The 17,790-nt window shown below is 42.8% G+C and overlaps 1 protein-coding gene, 1 long non-coding RNA gene and 1 pseudogene across 2 annotated transcripts; 2 read left to right on the top strand and 1 right to left on the bottom strand.

Annotated features, from left to right (window-relative positions):
• Positions 1 to 348: 348 nt before the first annotated feature.
• On the bottom strand, positions 349 to 13,809 carry ZNF582 (zinc finger protein 582). Its single transcript, XM_019439147.2, is given in 6 exon segments — positions 349 to 2,462; positions 2,465 to 3,652; positions 10,330 to 10,425; positions 10,656 to 10,782; positions 12,021 to 12,109; positions 13,707 to 13,809. Coding segments are annotated over 5 exon segments (1,554 nt in total). The 5' UTR covers positions 12,030 to 12,109; positions 13,707 to 13,809; the 3' UTR covers positions 349 to 2,328.
• LOC109260714 (solute carrier family 25 member 36-like) lies at positions 4,421 to 5,757 on the top strand (annotated as a pseudogene).
• A 185-nt stretch (positions 13,810 to 13,994) lies between the features above and the next one.
• LOC109260728 (uncharacterized) lies at positions 13,995 to 16,995 on the top strand. The gene is made up of 2 exons (XR_002077131.2): positions 13,995 to 14,255; positions 16,914 to 16,995. It is a non-coding gene; the product is annotated as an uncharacterized LOC109260728 (long non-coding RNA).
• Positions 16,996 to 17,790: the final 795 nt, after the last annotated feature.

Below are 17,790 nucleotides of genomic sequence, written 5' to 3'. Positions count from 1 at the left end.
CCAAAATGAAGAATCAGACACTTAACCCACTGAGCCACCCAGGTTCCCTCATATTTCCAACTTTTAAAAATCAGCAATTTTTAAAATAAGAAATCACTAAAATGACAGGGGTTGAAAATAATGGGATGGGTGAAAATATACCAGGTAAACAAAGACAAATTATTATTAGTAATATTACATGGTATGGAAATAAAATGCTAAAAGGATTACAGTAGGCCAGGGTTGACAAACTTTTATTCTAAAGGGTCAGTCAATATAGGCTTTGTGGCCATAGTCTGTGTTGCAACCACTCAGTTCTGCTGTCGTAGTGTAAAAACAGTAGATAATATGGAAATAAATGAGCATGGCTGTGTTCCAATAAAGCTTTATTTATAAAACAGGTAGTGGGCCAGATCTGGTTTGTCAACCACTACGCTTGGCAGAGTTAGGATATTATATAATGATAAAAGGTAGGATTCATAAATAGGGGTTAAGTTGTATGTTTTTATAGGTCAAGCAACATAAATTAAAAAGTAAAACTCTCTGGAAATTCAAGATCTTGGTTTAAAAAATTCAATTTTAGAAAATTCTGATCCAGTATACAAATTATATAAGAACATGGAGAGTTTTATCATTATAATCCACTGGCTTACACAGAATCTTGTACCTAAGAAAAGTAGAATATATATATTCTTTTGCAACGTGACAGAATATATACAAAAATCAATCCTGGAATTAGCCACAAAGAGAAATGTCAAATTCAAAAAAAGTACTTTCAGCCACGTTTACCCATCATAATAAAATAAAATTTGAAGTTATGTAATTTAGGACGCTTTTGGCCGCAAGTTTACAAAATACCCAACTAAAAGTAAGTTCAGCAGTGAATGGTTGTTTCTTTTACACAAGGCTTCAGAGACGTTCCAGAATTGGCCTGATAGTTCAGTGTCATCAGGGCTCTGGGCCAGCTTCTCTGAGCTCCTCTGTTCTCTCCTCTTGGTTCCAACATGGCTGCCACAGCTCCAGGCATTATGTCCTCATAGGAAAATGTTTAAAAGCAGATGAAAAGAGAGGGAGTCTTCCTAATGTTCCGGTCTCTTCTGAGTAAGGAAAATCTTTCCCAGAAGCCTCTACAGACCCCTGGAACATACTGGCCTTACCCTGGAACAAGAGCCACCCTGAGCTGCAAAAGAGGCTGAAAAGTTTGCATCTGTTAGCTTCAGAGTCTAAGACCAAGACACAGATGCTGCCAATAGGAAAGGGAACTGGGTATGGCCACTATGTAGGCAACTGACCCCTCTGTTCCACAGAAGTTATGAAAGATAATCTAAAACATGGGAATTGAGAAATATTATCCTAAGTGTAGTTTATTCCTGGGCCAGGAAGAAATAAAACTGAGAGTACTTTAAGATAACCACTTTCTAATTTCATTTTTTTTTCTATTTTTTCTATTAATTTGTTCTTTCTTCACGTGGGTGTTTTGTATTCTCTTTTCTGGCTTCTCAAATAGTATGTTTAATATATTTGAGAATAATCGTTCAGGTTTTCACACTTTGCATGCATTTAAAGGCTATAAAAATTCTTCTAACTTTAGCCACATCCTCCAACTCCTAGAATATAAATCTCTCAATTGTCATTCTTTTCATTACCATTCATAATCATTTGCATCATTATTTCCTTATTAACCCAAGAGTAACGGGGCACCTGGCTGGCTCAGTCAGTAGAGCATGTGACTCGATCTCAGGGTCATGAGCTTGAGCCCCACATTCTATGTGGAGCCTACCTTAAAAAAAAAAAAAAAGAAGTGGAACCCAAGAGTAATTTGGCTTTTTTTTTCCTTTTTGATTTCCAAGCAAATGAAAACTTTTGGCTGATGTTAAAAAAAAAAAAAAAAATGGCTATTGTTAAATTTGTTACAGTGTGGTTAGAAAATGTGGTTCTGGGAGTACCTGGGGGCTCAGTCAGTTAAGTGTCTGACTCTTGATTTTAGCCCGGGTCGTGATCTCACAGCTGTGAGATCAAGCCCCGCAAGAGGCTTTGCATTGGGCATGGAGCCTGCTTAAGATTCTCTCATTCTCTCTCTCTTAATCCCTCTGCCCCTCTCCCACTCGCTCTCTCTTGAAAAAAAAAAAAAAAAAAAAAAAGGCAGAAAAGAAAATGTGATTCCAGAATGTGTTAGAGGCAAAACTTTTTCCAACCTTCCCTTGCTTTTTTGATAATCATGGAGTAAACAGTTTATATCCATAAATTTGTTCTTCATTACAAATCTTATGATTCAGGATAAAGGATGGCTTGAATGAAGGCATTCTCATCCGTATTACGCTCTTCAAGTCTTTCTCCAAAGTATAAGGGCTAAGCTGTGATGCCTAAGCTAATGGGCTCTCCCCACTGCTTCCATTTATGTGGTTGCTTGCTAACATAAATTCTCTGATGATTAGTAAGGGGTAAGTGCTGATGGAAGGCTTTTCTACATTTAGTATATTCACTTGTGTTTCTCTATTGTGCATTCTCTGATGTTGAGCCGTCGCTGAATCATGGTGTACAGTCCTCCCACATTCCTTATATTCACCGGGCTTTTCCTCAGTATGAATTACCTGATGTTGTATCAGTTGTGAGCAATGACTGAAGGCCTTCCCACATTCCTTACATTCATATGGCTTCTCACCCGTATGAATTCTATAATGTACCGTGAGATGTGAGACCCGTTTGAAAGCCCTACCGCATACCCTACATTGGTAGGGTTTCTCTCCAGTGTGAATTCTCTGATGTTGCTTAAGTTGTGAGCTCACCCTAAAGGCCTTCCCACATGCCTTGCATTCATAGGGTTTCTCACCAGTGTGGATTCTCTGATGACGAATAAGAGTTGAGCCTTGATTAAAGGCCTTCCCGCATTCCTTACATTCATAGAGTTTCTTGCCTGTATGAACAGTCTGATGTTGAATCAACTGAGACCGATGACTAAAGGTCTTCCCACATTCCCTGCATGCATAGGGTTTTTCACCAGTATGGATTCTATAATGTACTTTAAGATGTGAGATCCTATTGAAGGCCTTGCCACAGTCCTTACATTGATAGGGTTTCTCACCAGTATGAATTCGTTGATGTTCAATCAGCTGTGAGCTTCGACTGAAGGCCTTTGCACAATCCTTACATTCATAAGGTTTCTCACCAGTATGAACTCTCTGATGTTGTATAAAATTTGAACCAGAATTGAAAGCCTTTCCACATTCATTACATTCATAGGGTTTCTTGCCAGAGTGAATATTCTCATGTTGTATTAATCGTGAGCCATATTTAAAGGCCTTGCCACATTCCTTACATTTATAGGGTTTCTCATTAGTATGAATTCCTTGATGATTAATAAGGAAGTCTTCCTGCCAGAAATCTTTTCTACAGTCATCATATCCATAGGGCTTTTGTCCAGTATGAATTTTCTGATAAAAAGGAAATGATGGTGCTTGTTGGTTGAAAGTAGACGTTTCTTCATCATTGACTATCACTGGACTCAGATGTCCATCTGAATTTCCCTGTTGTCTGCATTCCCAATCATCTTGGAACCTCGAGCACGCAAGACCGTAACTTGCAAGGCTTTCCATTATCTCCCACTGTGGTGACTGTACCTCATAAATATGCTGCTTTGGAGAGGATACCTTAGTATCATACCTGGAGTCCAATTCTGGGGGGGGGGAGGAAAAAAAAAAGCATGTGTTTTTTTCCCTTTTCCAGAAAAAGGAACTTCTATAGTAAAACCAGAAAATCCAGACTCATGATTATACTTATAAGCTCTTGAACGTGGCTAGGCAATTAGAAAACAGATATGCAAAACAGAAAGAGAGGAAATACCATAAATTGAGATGAAGTAGTCAGAAGGAGGTTATAAGAATAGCTCTAAAATGTTAGTGTGGATCAGAATCACCTCTGAACCATGTTTTTTTTTTTCTTAATGTTTATTTATTTTTGAGAGAGAGAGAGACAGAGCAAGTGGGGGAGGGGCAGAGAGAGAAGGAAACAGAATCTGAAGCAGACTCCAGCTCTGAGTTGTCAGCACAGAGCCCGACGTGGGGCTCGAACTCATGAACAGCGAGATCATGACCTGAGCCAAAGTCGGACGCTTAACTGACTGAGCCACCCAGGCACCCGATCTCTGAACCATGTTTTTTAAAAAGATGAATGTTTCAGGGTGCCTGGGTGGCTCAGTCGGTTAAGTGTCCGACTTTGGCTCAGGCCACGATCTCGAGGTTCATGGGTTTGAGCCCTGCTTCAGATATGTGTCTGCAGCCTGCCTCAGATATGTGTCTCCCTCTCTCTCTCTGCCCCTCCCCTGCTCACTCTCTTTCCCTCTCTCTCAAAAATAAACATTAAAAAAGAAAAGGATGTTTCTGTGGAACCCTAGAAACATAAACTAGAGTGACAAAGAAATCACTGGTTGCCTGGGGTTGGGTGTATGAGCAATTGTGAGGGAAAGTGCACAAGGGAGCTTTTCAGGGTGATGAAAATGTTCTCTTGCCTGTGCTGACAGTTACACAAGTATACACGTGTCCATACTCACCAAACAGTATACTTCAAATGCATGCCATTGTACTGAATGTAAATTATACCTCAATAAAGTGGATTTTAAAAAACGATGGGGAGGGGTGCCTGGATCTTCATCTGGCCGGAGGGACACGATGACGCATCTGCCTGCCAGGGGAGGTGGCAGGATGGGGGGCTGGTCGCACATGTCCACTGAAAGTTATAGTAACACAGCTATGGTCTTCTGCTGTGATGCTTTCTACCTCTGAAGTTCAGCTGAACACACGGCTTAGACCTAGTGTCTACTAAACCCGTCTCTTCTGGACCTTTACAGTGCCTAAATGTGACCCTGGAAAAAGGAAGGTCTTGTTCCTTGTTTAGAGGATTAGGCCCCAATTGAATGGAGGTGGCTTCTTCCAGAGCAACATTCTTTGCTGCTGATTCAAACTGTGAGGAAAAGTCGAATGATGTAGTAGATCCTCATTTTACCCGTCACATGACTTCAGCTGCAGTGGCCTGTTTTACTATACTCACAGCAACCAATCCCATTTGGCTAAGAAAGAACTGGTTACAGCTTGATACAAGGAACTATGAAAAACAAATGGGTACTTTTTAATGTGCTCATAAAGTGTAGCAGACACATGCCCAAAGAAGACTTTATAGGAGGAGGTCAGCCTCGGGTAGTGGCATTTCACAGAACTTTATTCATTTGGTTATTTGTAGAAGTATTAAGCAAAAACTACTAGAATAAAAGATTACTTTGATAATGGAAGATGATGAAGAGTCTGTGAAAGAAATACCAAATTTTGTGGGAATGATGCTGCTGTTCTCTCAAAAACTTGTGCTATGGGGCACCTGGGTCGCTCAGTTGGTTAAGCATCTTGACATCAGCTCAGGCCATGATCTCACAGTTCGTGGGTTCGAGCCTTGCTTCGGGCTCTGTGCTGACAGCTCAGATCCTGAAGCCGCTACAGACTCTGTGTCTCCCTCTCTCTCTCAAAAATAAATAAACATTACCAAAAAAAAAACACAACAAAAAAAAAACTTGTGCTATAACCATACAGCATTCATGTAAAATTATAAGAACAAGACTAGGTGAAGAGGGCACCAAGTACGTATAGATATTTTTTCCAGACACCATGTGTGGTTGTTCAGAAGAAAGGTTTTGGGTCTCTTCACTGTGGTCTAACAACTCTAGTGAGACAGATTCCAAATACCGTCATTATGATGGCGACCTATGAACTGGTGGCTGACCTACTCAACAGTTAGCAACATCTGACTGCCATCCTATAAAGGACAATCAAAAGGTTGCAGTGGAACATGGAAAACTGAAGCCAGCTTGGTAGAAAGAGAAGACTAGTTTGGGAACATGTAACTATGCCCAAATGTGAGTTTGGTTTTAGGATTAAAGTAATGACACATTACTTGCTTTTTGGGCAACGTGGGAAGAACTTTGGCTGCCTCTAAGGACATGCCATTAAAAACACTGTCTCAAAAAACCAAAAAACAAAAAGCAAATGCAGCCCTTGGGTGGCTCAGTCAATTATGTGTCCAACTCTTTGATTTTGGCTCAAGTCATGATCTCACAGTTTGTGAGATAGAGCCCCACACTGGGCTCCATGCTGACAGTGTAGAACCTGCTTGGGATTCTCTCTCCCCCTCTCTCTGCCCCTCCCCTGCTTGTGTACTCACCTCTCTCTCAAAATAAAAAAAATAAACTTAAAAAGAACTGCAAAATAGCAACAATAATATGAGATCTTCTGTATCAATTTCATGTTTTCGTGAGCAGCCTGGCAGAGTATTTTAAAGTTTAACCAATGGAACAGGACAGACAGGCCAGAAATAAACCCCCATGCATAAGATTAAATGATCCTTGATAAGGGTGCCAAGACCTCATGATGAGAAAAAGACAGTCTCTTTAACAAATGGTTCTGATGAAATTGGATACCCACATAGGGGAAAAACCTCATGACATTGCATTTGACAATGATTTCTTAGATAGAGTACTAAAAGCCCAGGCAAAAATAGACAAAAATAGACAAAAGCAAAAATAGACAAATGGGACTACATCAAACTTAAAAACTTTCACTATGAAAGGAAACAATCAAAAAAGTAAAAGGCAACCTTCAGACAGAAGAAAATATTTGCAAATCACATATCTGATAAGGGGTTAATATCCAGCATATATAAAGAACTCTTCCAATTCAACAACAAAACTACCCTATTAAAAAACTGGCAAAGGACTTGAACAGACATTTCCCCAAAGATATACAATTGAGCAAGCATTTGAAAACATGTTCAACATCACTACTCATCAGAGAAACACAAATCAAAACTATAATGAGATATTGCCTCAAAGCCATTAGGATGGCCACTATCAAAACAAAACTAAACGAAAATAACAAGTGTTGACGAGGATGTGGAGAAACTGGAATCCTTGTGCCCTGTTGGTGGGAATGTAAAATGGTGTGATCACTACAGAAAATAGTATGGAGATTCCTAAAAAAATTAAAGTGGTGCCTGGATGGCTCAGTCGATTAAGTGTTGGACTCTTGATCTCAGTTCAGGTCATGATCTTGTGGTTTGTGAGCTTGAGACCAACATCTGGCTCCCTGCTGGCAATGCGGAGCCAGCTTCAGATCCTCTGTCCCCCTCTTTCTGCCCCTCCCCTGCTCGTGCGTGCACATGCATGACCTCGCTCTCTCTCTCCCCCTCAAAAATAAACATTAAAAATAAAAAAGAAAACAGAGAAGGGTGGAAGACCACAGGGTGATAAAAATATGAGGGAACTAGATAATCGTGATATTGCACAACACTGTGAACATACCAAATGCCAATGTACTACACACTTTACAATGGTTAAAAAGGTGAATTTTGTTATGTATATCTTACCATGATTTTTTTTTTTTTTAATTAAAAAGAGAAGGGGCAAAAAAAAAAAAAAAAAAAAAGAGAAGGGACACCTTGGTGGCTCAGTTGATTAAGCGTCCAGCTCTTGATTTTGGCTCAGGTCATGATCTCACAGTTCATGGGTTCAAGCACCACATCAGACTCTGTGCTGACAATACACAGAGCCTGCTTGGGATTCCCTGTCTCTCCTCTCTCTGCCCTCCCCCTGCTCTTTCTCTCTCTCTCTCCCTCTCACAAAATAAATTAATTAATTAAAAAAAAAAAAAGAGCATTGGGTGTCTGAGTTGGCTCAGTCGGCTGAGCGTCCAATGCTGACTCGGGTCATGATCTCACGGCTTGTGAGTTCAAGCCCCATGTTGGGCTCTGTGCTGACTGCTCAGAGCCTGGAGCCTGCTTCGGATTCTGTGTCTCCCTCTCTCTCTCAAAAACAAACATTAAAAAATTTTTTTAAAAAAGAGCACTTTCCAGAAAAAATATAAATTACCACAATTGACTCAAGAAATGCAACAGGTGAATGTTTAGATTCAGTATTCAGAACTAGGAAATCTATTCATATAATCCAGACTTGACAGATTAAAAAAGAAAACTTAATATGAAAAGGTGGATGCTTCTTTAATTAAATATCTCTATCTCATTCTTGAATCTAATATTATGCTTCATGAGAAGCCACTTACAATATTCCTATTAAGGTTAAGAACAAGATTAGGACTTGTAATCTACCCCCATTAACATTGTTCTGGGGGTACTACGTAATCAGCATCTTCGTCAGGCAAAAGAAAACCCAAGTGGTATAAAAATGCAAAAACATTATCACCATTTGCAGATGATATGATTGACTACTTGGAAAATGCGAGTATTACATGAAAGCTATTATAAATAATGAGAAAATCCAGTATGTTGGGTTAATTACAAAATTAATCTGAAGACATGAATGGCTTTTGCCTTATATAAAACAACCAGTTGAACTGTAATAGGGATGCAAGGCCCACATTTCCAGTTACAGCAATAAATACATAATACCTAGGAATAAATATAATAAGAAATGGACAAGACCCATATAAATAAAACTCTACAACAACCAGGAAATGGACATAAATGAAGGGAAAAGCCTATCATTGTTCTTAAATAGATAAAATCGATTTAAAAAATCAGTTTTCTCCTCAATTAATCTAGAAATTTACTGTGATCTCAGTAAGAATAATTACATGGTTATTTTTTAAACCAGATATTCTAATTCTAAAGTTCAAATGGAAAAACAAATGAGTATAGTCAGGAAAATTCTGAAAAATAAGAATGAGGAGGAACTATCCACCAGATTTTTAAAACCTTCAGTAATTAAAACAATATGGTATCGGTCACGTAGTTAGACAAAGAGATTAACGAGACAGAAACGAAAGTCCACAAATAGATCCAGAGGTAACAGAGCAGATGATAAAGGTGGCTAGGGAAATTAGTGGTGAAAAGATAAAATCAGTTAACAAATGCTGTTTGAATAACTGGGTAACAACCTGGGAAATAACGTGAAATCACATCTTGCATGAAGAATAAACGCCACAGGAATCATTAAGAGCACCATAAATATACTAGAAAAAAAAAATCACAAGAGACTCATTTTATAATGTCAAAGGGGGAGGTCTTCTTTAAACATGATGTAAACCCACACACCTAAGAAGTAAATAAAACTCAGCACATCAATCAAACATATGCTGTCAAACTAAAATGACAAAACAAAAGCAAAACTGACATTATGGGTGTAGTTGGCAGAATAACGGCCTCCCAAAGATCCCCATGTCCTAATCCCCAGAACCTGTGAATATGTTCACACATACAGCTGCACACATCGTCTCTCCTGATGCTCACTCCACACTTGACCTCACTCACTCCCCGAGGCCAACTACCACTTCAACGTGGACGAATCTTCCACATCTGAAGTCACTCTAGCTGCTGTGTGAACAAAACACTTCAGGGGACAAAAATACAAGCAGAGGGATGGGGAGGAGGCTACTGCAATAGTCTAAGCCAGAGATGACGGTGGTGTGGGTGAAGTGGTAGCAGTGGTGTTGGCGAGAAGTGGTTAAATTCTGGACATATTTCAAGGTAGAGCTAACAGGATTTGCTGACAGTCTGGATAGGTATGCGAGAGAGAAAATCCAAGAATGCTTCAAGAGTTTCTTACTTGACCAAGTACAAGAATTGAGTACCCTATTGCTAAAGTGTGGAAGAAAGAGAGAAGAGCGGATTGTTAGGATCAAGGACTCCTCACTGGAAAGTTAAATTCATAGCGCCCCATGAACACTGAAGTGGACATGATGAGAAGGCAGTTGGATAAGTATGTGGAGTTTAAAGGAGAAGTTGAAGACGATGGAAATGTTCTGTATCTGTACTGCGTCCCGTAGACACAAGCCAGCCAGAGTGGCTATTGGATATTTGAAATGGGGCAAGTGTAACTGAGATACTGATTTTTTAAATGTGTTTAACTGCAATGAATTTGAATTACAATGTCCACACGGGGCTCCACGATGGACAACATAGGTATGAATGGTATTTAAAGCACAGTAATGGAAAAAAATGTATAATAAAGCAAAGTAATGGAGAAGGTTCTGAGGAATGAAAATAAACAGGGAAGAAGAAACCCAAGTCTGAGCCCCAGGTGCTCCAACATTTAAAGAAAGTGAGAAGATTCACCAAAGGAGGCTGAGGACGCTTCAACCAGGTAGGCAAGGACAAGAGGCAGTGATGACCCGGATACACAGAGATGTCTCAGGAAGAAAGGAACCACCTGACAGGCTAGAACAGATGGTAACTTGGACCTGGCCTCTGAGTCGGGCACCTCGAAGGGAAAATTTTCCAACTCCAAGCTCCTGCTTCCTCGTGCCCCCGCTAGATGGGTATATGCAGCGGCTTCTTTCCTCCCACGCAGGCTTCACTCACCTGGGCACAGGCCTCCTGCTGCTGCTTTCTCCACCATCCAGGGCTCCTTGCCTTGCTCCAGGAAGGAGATCACATCAGGTTTGGAGATGGCGAGACCTGGATGGGAGAGAAAACATGCCACCCAGTTATGGCGTGGGGCCCCCAGAATTCAGATCCAGGATCTGGTCATCGAGCAGGAGAGACCAGAGGAGGCCTGACAGTCCCCTGCAGGTTGGGGAAGATACAGTGTTGGCCCATGGAGCTGTTTTTTGACCACTGAAAAGGTACCCGGAAATTGATAAGGAAGGAACGGATAACATCCAAACTAATACACCAGGTCCCCTTACCCAGTGAGACCAGGTTGCTGTACGTCTCCAACATCACGTCTCTGTACAAATCCCTCTGAGCAGGTGCCAGTCGTTCCCATTCTTCTTGGGAGAAGACTACGGCCACATCCCTGAACAAGTCTGACTCCTGAAACAACAGGCAGGTTTGTTATCTGCAAACTTCAAGGAAATGTTTGTTTCTTGATGGGATGAGAGGAGACAGAGGCAGTCTCTGCAGGAATGGGGTGCTCAGGTGAAAAGGAGGCTGGGGTAGGAGGCCTCCAATGTGAGCAGGTGACAAGAGAGGGTGGGCATGAGGAAAACAGTGTTGAAATGTTGTTGAACATTCTTTTTACTACAAACCAAAGCTCTGGCCACAGATCTGGGAGGAAAATTAAAAGCCAGCTAAGTGGAGTTTTCCCCAGTGTGACAAACTTTATAAAATAGCATGCTGCCCACTCTGTCCTTGGCATATAAAAATTCTCAACTAAAGACCTGTAATTTCAACTTCTATGCAGCAACAACAAACCAAACCAACAATGTCTGATAGACTTACCCCCAAATGTTTTACTGAAGAAATGTTTCTATCTTAGAAAATAGGATATTTGTATAAATTGAGAATTAGTTGAAGATATAGGTTCATCATGATGACAACATATCAAAGCATTCTTCCTTAGGAGAAAACTCTTAAATTAAGATTATTTTCATTAGCTGTACAATTTTCTACCAAGTGAAAAAATGACTCATCCGTTCTCTTATTTTGGAGGCAGAGGTTGGATCAGATCTCTGAAGGCTCTTCGAAGCTCAGACTACCTAGATTCCGAAAAATTCATCCATCGGGCTGGTTATCTCACAACCCCCACATCTGCACTTCTCTTGGTCTTAAGGTGAAGAAGCTGTTGAAGAATGATCCACATTCAAATGCTCTGTTCAACCTTAAAGTGGACCTCACTTCTGGTGTCTAACCTCTCAGATTCCCGGCGAAGCCTAAGTTACACACCCAGTCATCAATCCCTCCCAAAGCAGGAGATCGTGCCTCACCCTGAAATTGAAACCAACCAAGACCAGTTCCCATGCTTTTCCATGTCAGTTATCACAAGTATCCATCTCTATTTCATCCACCCTTGGTTCTCATTTTATACAAGGAAATGGATCCCTGCTCCATCTAGCCTCCTGGCACAATATCACACTATCACATGTGGAATGCTGTACAGAACGAATCCGTGGGCAGCAGTCAGAGTAGAGGGGGCAGTGGGAGAGGGTACTAGCTACCTGGTCTTTTTAGTCCCTAAAATGGGAACCTCTGAAAACCAGATTCTTGGATGAAATCCAGGTGGGAAGCTTCAAGATAAAGAAAGCAAATATTTACACAACTTTAAGACTCACAAGGGACATGACTTTTAGAATGTCATGGGCTGACTGGTCCTCCTCCTGGTTCCTCTCTTGGGGAAGGGCAGAGTCCTGAGATGGCAGAGCTGGGGGAGGAAAGAACAAACATGAGAGGCCAAGCTTGCCTTACAGCTCCCAGAATGCCGTGGTTACAAGTCCCTGCCTTCTTACGCCCCACTCCCCACAAGAATTGCAGTTGGATCACAGTGGCCCTTACCCAACTCCAGGAAAGACAGCATCAGCTGTTGCCACGTGACAGGGAACCAGTGGCCCTTTCTCTCCGATTTCCCCTAAATATCCAGAGAATTCCACCTTGTTACTGATGCAAATCTGTGGCAGGGAGCTCAGTCCTGGTCCAGTGACTAAGGCCACATGGTGTCCCAAGGGCAAGAAAGACTGTTCTCAGACCAGGGAGCACAGCCTACCTCATCAGCATCAGCCCAGCCCACAATGAAGCCTTCCCAGAAACAGACCATCTAACTCTCTCATGCCCACCTTCAGAGGTCTCCCTGGCTCTTTACCCAACTTCCAAATTCACCAAGAACCTTACAGCCCTACCTAAGGCCTAGTGGACATCACTTTGTGGACCTTGCCTTGAGTCAATAAAAGGGGTGTGGGTGCAGTGGGCAAATCATTACCATCACATACATAGGCCTCTGTACAGAGACACAGCAGCGAGCAAAGCTGTGTGCACAGTATTTACTGAAAAACAGAACAAAAATTAGTACCTAGCAGTCCACAAGTAGGCAAGTTGTTGAATCACTTTTGGCCCAGCCGTATGATGGAACACCAAATAACTATCAAAACTGATGGGGGGGGCAACATTAACTTACAAGGAAAGACATTCACAAGCAATCTCTTTATACAACATGAGAACATTCCGGAAAAGAGGTCAAACCCACCCTCCTACTGGCACATGGGCTTACAAAAACAACTGGAATAAAAACATCCAAGTATTAAGAATCATGTCATTTAACCACTTTGTGAGTTCATCATTAAACCAGTACTATTGTCGAAAGGAACTTAGAACAATGCCTTGCATGTTACAAATATTTAATTCTAAGTAATGTGTACATGAAACAATTGGTAACATGTCATAGGAGTTTTTTTTTTTTTTATTATGACCACTGTTTTAGCATTATCTGTAATAGCTTTGTAATATTTTATTACAAGAGTGGCCCATGATTGACCCAACCGTTTCCCCACTGTTGGACAAGGACTATTTTACAAGATCATCTAACATGTTCTCAAATTTCAGTCTCCGCTTCTAAACTAGTGGTGTTAAATCTTTTGAAGTTTTGCAATTCTTTGAGAATCTTATCAAACAAGACTCCATCCCAAACTTAAAAAAAAAGGGGGGCGGGGCACGAGTAAGAATGACTGTAAAACATCCACCAGCATTTCCAGGAAGTCAGGTCCCCTTCACACCCACCTAAGTGGTCCACAGATGGGGGCTATGAGCCGGGACGCGGAAAGGGGGCGCTCGCTGCGGGGGGGGGGGGGGGGGGGGGGGAGAGGGGTGCGCCGCGGAGGCCGATGGGAAATGTAGTCCAGATCCCGGAAAGCCGCAGACCGACGCGGGGGCGAGACGTTCCGGTTCTTCCCAGGCCCGAGAGCCGCCTGGCCGTGGCGCCCGCTCCCGCACGGACCCCGGAGAGCCTGGCAAGCTCCAGAGCCCCTCACCTGCCTCCTCTTCGAATCCAGGTGCCACCGTGGCCGCGCTCCCCGCAGACCCGGGTGCGCTTCCTCCTCGGTATCGGCGGACCCGCCGCCTGAAGCCGGAAGATGGCGCAGGCGCACAACGCCCCGCGGACGCTGCCTCGCGAGTGGGCCAACGCCGCAGTCTCTTCTGGGAAACGTAGTTTCCGGGCGCAGAGGCACAGCCAGGCCTCAAAGCCGGATCTCGCGATGTTTCGGGGTGGGCGTGGCTCCGGTGTGCCCGCGTGTGTGGCGGGACTTGCGGGACTCGAGGAAGAGTGTTCAAGTCTCCGCGTGGCTGCGGGCGGGTTTGCGCGTCAGGTGCTTAGTGTGTGTGCCGTCGCGTCTTGCGTGGCCGCTGCGGTGTGTGTCGTGTGGTTCGGACCTGTCGTTGGGTCTGACTGGGACCGTGCCACTCCGGGAACACGCTCGTGTGTGACCGTCAAAGTGTCTCATTCGTTACATCATCGTTTCCGCGCGGAGCGGCCACTTTACCAGAAGTTTCGGAAGGAGAAAAACTCCCGAGTTTATCCGGTAACTAACTTTAAACGTCATTACATATGTTGAAATAAATGTAGGTTATGAAGGAGAGTGCGGAATAAGCAAAAACGTTTTTTAAGTTTATTTTATTTTTTTAAGTTTTTAATGTCTTTTTTTTTGAGAGAGAGGCACACACAGAGTGTGAGCGGGGGAGGGGCGGAGAGAGAGGGAGACACGGAATCCAAAGCAGGCTCCAGGCTCCGAGCTGTCAGCACAGAGCCCGATGTGGGACTGGAACCCAGGAACCGTGACATCATGACCTGAGCCGAAGTCGGAGGCTCAACGGACTGAGCCACCCAGGTGCCCCTGTTTTTTATTTTTATTTGTAATCTCTACAGCCAACTCAGGAGGCTTGAGCACAAGACCCCAACATCAAGCGTCGCATGCTCTTCCCACTGAGCCAGATGGATGCCCAGCAGAAATGTTTTAAACAAGATGACAAGGAGTTTCCGCTTGTGGGGGACAGCTCTAGGCGGAGTCCCCCAGAACCACAGGCAGTTGGACCTCTGTGTGCAAAAGTCTGAAAAGCTCCTAGACCTTACGCATCCCCAAACGGCGTGGTCCAGTGTGGTCGAGCTTCCCATGCCCTGGATGCTGGTCAGGCGGTGTGAGGCCTGATCCCTGAGTGAGGAAGCCTTACTCTGCCCACGCGGTACAGTTGTCCTTGAGCTGGCCTGGAGTCCAGAGCTCCTGTCTCTCCAACTGGTCTTGTTTCCCTCACACCATGTAATCTGTCATCTGCTTTTGAATCATTTCATCTGACATTTGCCCGTGTCTGCATTGTTGCACGTCTCAAGGACGTCTGCGCCTCCAAGTTAACTTAGAAATTTAACTTAAACCCGATAAAAATGCCAATACTGTTTTCCCCCTTGGAAATAGATAAGTTGATAAAAATGTCCAAATAAAAAAAAAAAGAATGCCTAGGAATAGGAATGTTCTGAAAAAGAAAAGCTGAGAAGGTGTGCTAAACCTGCCAGATAGTAAAACATTCTAAAAAGTTTCCATAATTTATTTTTTTAATGTTTATTTTTATTTTTGAGGGAGAGAGAGAGAGAGAGAGAGAGAGAAACAGAATCCAAAGCAGGCTCCAGGCTCTGCGCTATCAGCACAGAGCCCAACACAGGGCTTGAACTCACAAACCGTGAGATCATGACCTGAGCTGAAGTCAGACGCTCAACCGACTGAGCCACCCACGCGCCCCAAAAATGGACTTTTTAATAAATAACCTTGGGGAATAACTGGATAGTCATTTAGAAAAAACTAAAATTGGGTTCATACTTCAAATCATGCAAGAGAATAAACTCGAACAAATTGCTCAGAGGTCTAAATTCATACAAGTACCAGAAACGTACAGAGTTGAATTCCACTGCAGCCTGGATATATGAAAAGACTTTCTAGCAATGATACAAAAATCCAGACTTAAGACTGCTACCTTTGAGAACGTAAAACTAAAGCACTTTTGTGTGGCAAAATACACCGTAAGCAAAGGTTAAAGACAAATGACAGGCAGAGAATGTTTACAACCTTGTATATATATATCAGATAATATATAAAGACGAAAAACTGCAAGCAACTTCTGAACTCAATTTAGAAGATTTGTTTTTGTCATAACATAGGTGTAGTGATTTGGAAACTATTTTATATGTACCATAGAATTAAATGAATGAATAAATGTATTGATGGGAGCCAGTGTTTTACTGTGGGACAAGAGAGATCTAGAAGATGATGGAAGGTAAGAAAGAAACTGTGATGTTCAACTGGTATAAACTCATGATGAAAAATGTGGGTGTATGGGGCACGTGGGCGATTCAGTGCGTTGAGCGTCTGACTCTAGATTTTGGCTCAGGTTGATCTCACGGTTCATGAGATGAAGCCTCGAGTGAGGCTCTGCACTGACATCCGGGAGCCTACTTGGGATTCTCTCTCTCCCTCGCTCTCAGCTCCTCTCCCACAGGTATGCGCGCACAAATGTCTCTCTGTCTCTGTCTGTCTCTCTCTCTCTCAAGTATTCTTTTAAACGAAGAAAACTATGTATGAGTAAAGTATGGACATTAGTTAATAATAATATATCAATGTTGGCTCGATAACTAACAAAAGCATCATACTAAAGTAAAGTGTTAACAGTAGGTACAGGGCATTTGGGAACTTTGAACTATCTGTAGTTTTTCTGTAACTCAAAAACTTCTAAAATAAAAAAGCTTAAACTTCTTCATTAAAGTCTTACTATTTCTTCTGGAAAAAAAAAAAAAGTGTTTGTGTATTTTCTATTTGGTGAATGGGCCTGGAAGCAATGATGCCCTGTAGCAATGAGCATAAACCTAATGCCCAGACCTTGGTTTCTAAATATCATTCTCTAAAAAAAAGAAACCAAAGCTTTCTGGAGAAGTATCTGATCTCAGGACTGGGGTAGGGAACGTACACAATGAGTATAGGATATCTTCTTGTGCCAAAAAACATAGGGAAATGCTCAAAAAGCAGGGAGGATTGTCTGCTTTGAACTATGATAGTGTAATTGCACTACACCTGCCATCGCATTCTAAACAAGAAGCTAGATAATGTGTAGGAAACAAGTCTTTTCAGATGTTGGACAGCAAGTAGTGCGAGACTTGGATCCCTGAGAGAAGGGAAATAAGTGAGATTCTATCATTGCAGTGGCTTTCCCTTGGAAGACACACTATACACCGCAGAGCAGAGAGGAGGAACCAAGGCAGAGCACTGATTTGCTAAGTTGACACAAACAACAGTTTTGGGGAAATGAAGTGACTGGAATTCATGGGGGCAGAGTGTGGAAGAGGAGTGGAGTTGGTATTTCCACCAAACAAGACCTACGTACCTGTGGGCGAGGCCATGCTACCTCCGCCCTCTGAATTGTGGATGAGCCAATATGGTGAAACCTTGGAGAATGCATATTCGGAGACAGACATTTGCTTCATGATACCGCAGAGGTCACAAGCCCTCATGGAAACAGAACCAAAGACAGAGAGTCTGGGCTGGGATCTGGAAGAGATAGGGTGTGAGGGTTTGCAGAGAAGAAGGTCACTGGGCCATTCCAGACATATCCAAGAAATGACCACAGAGAATAGAATTAACATCAGGACCTTTGGACAGGCCTGTAGAGTGGGTGGGTTGGCTGGACCTCCTGTGGCTGTGAGCATTAGGCAGAGAGATGACCTACCTGGGAACACATTTGAGCTGGGCCACAAAGCCCTAACGCGCTGAAGGCAAGGAGTCCCGGGTCCCCAAGTACGGGCGGGTAGAATGGCCAGCTGGTGCGGCCTGACTGGACTTAGATCTCAGGCGGACAAAGGGGGCCGCCTTCTCTACTTGTCCCGACTTGTGGGATCAGGACTACATTTCCTATAAGTGACTGTGGCTCCAGGCCCACCATCTACCCCTCCCACTGGATGTGCACGTCAGGCCTGATCTAGGAATAGAATGGTACTAGAGGGGCATAGGAGAAGGGATTGGATTCTGTATATATGTTAAAGGTGGAGCTAACGGGATTCACAGACTTACTGGGTGGAGTAGC

The sequence above is a fragment of the Panthera pardus genome, unplaced genomic scaffold (assembly GCF_024362965.1).
Source record: "Panthera pardus isolate Hobbes unplaced genomic scaffold, ASM2436296v1 HiC_scaffold_18, whole genome shotgun sequence".
Taxonomy (NCBI): domain Eukaryota; kingdom Metazoa; phylum Chordata; class Mammalia; order Carnivora; family Felidae; genus Panthera; species Panthera pardus.
This window is presented reverse-complemented; position numbering and strand designations above follow the sequence as displayed.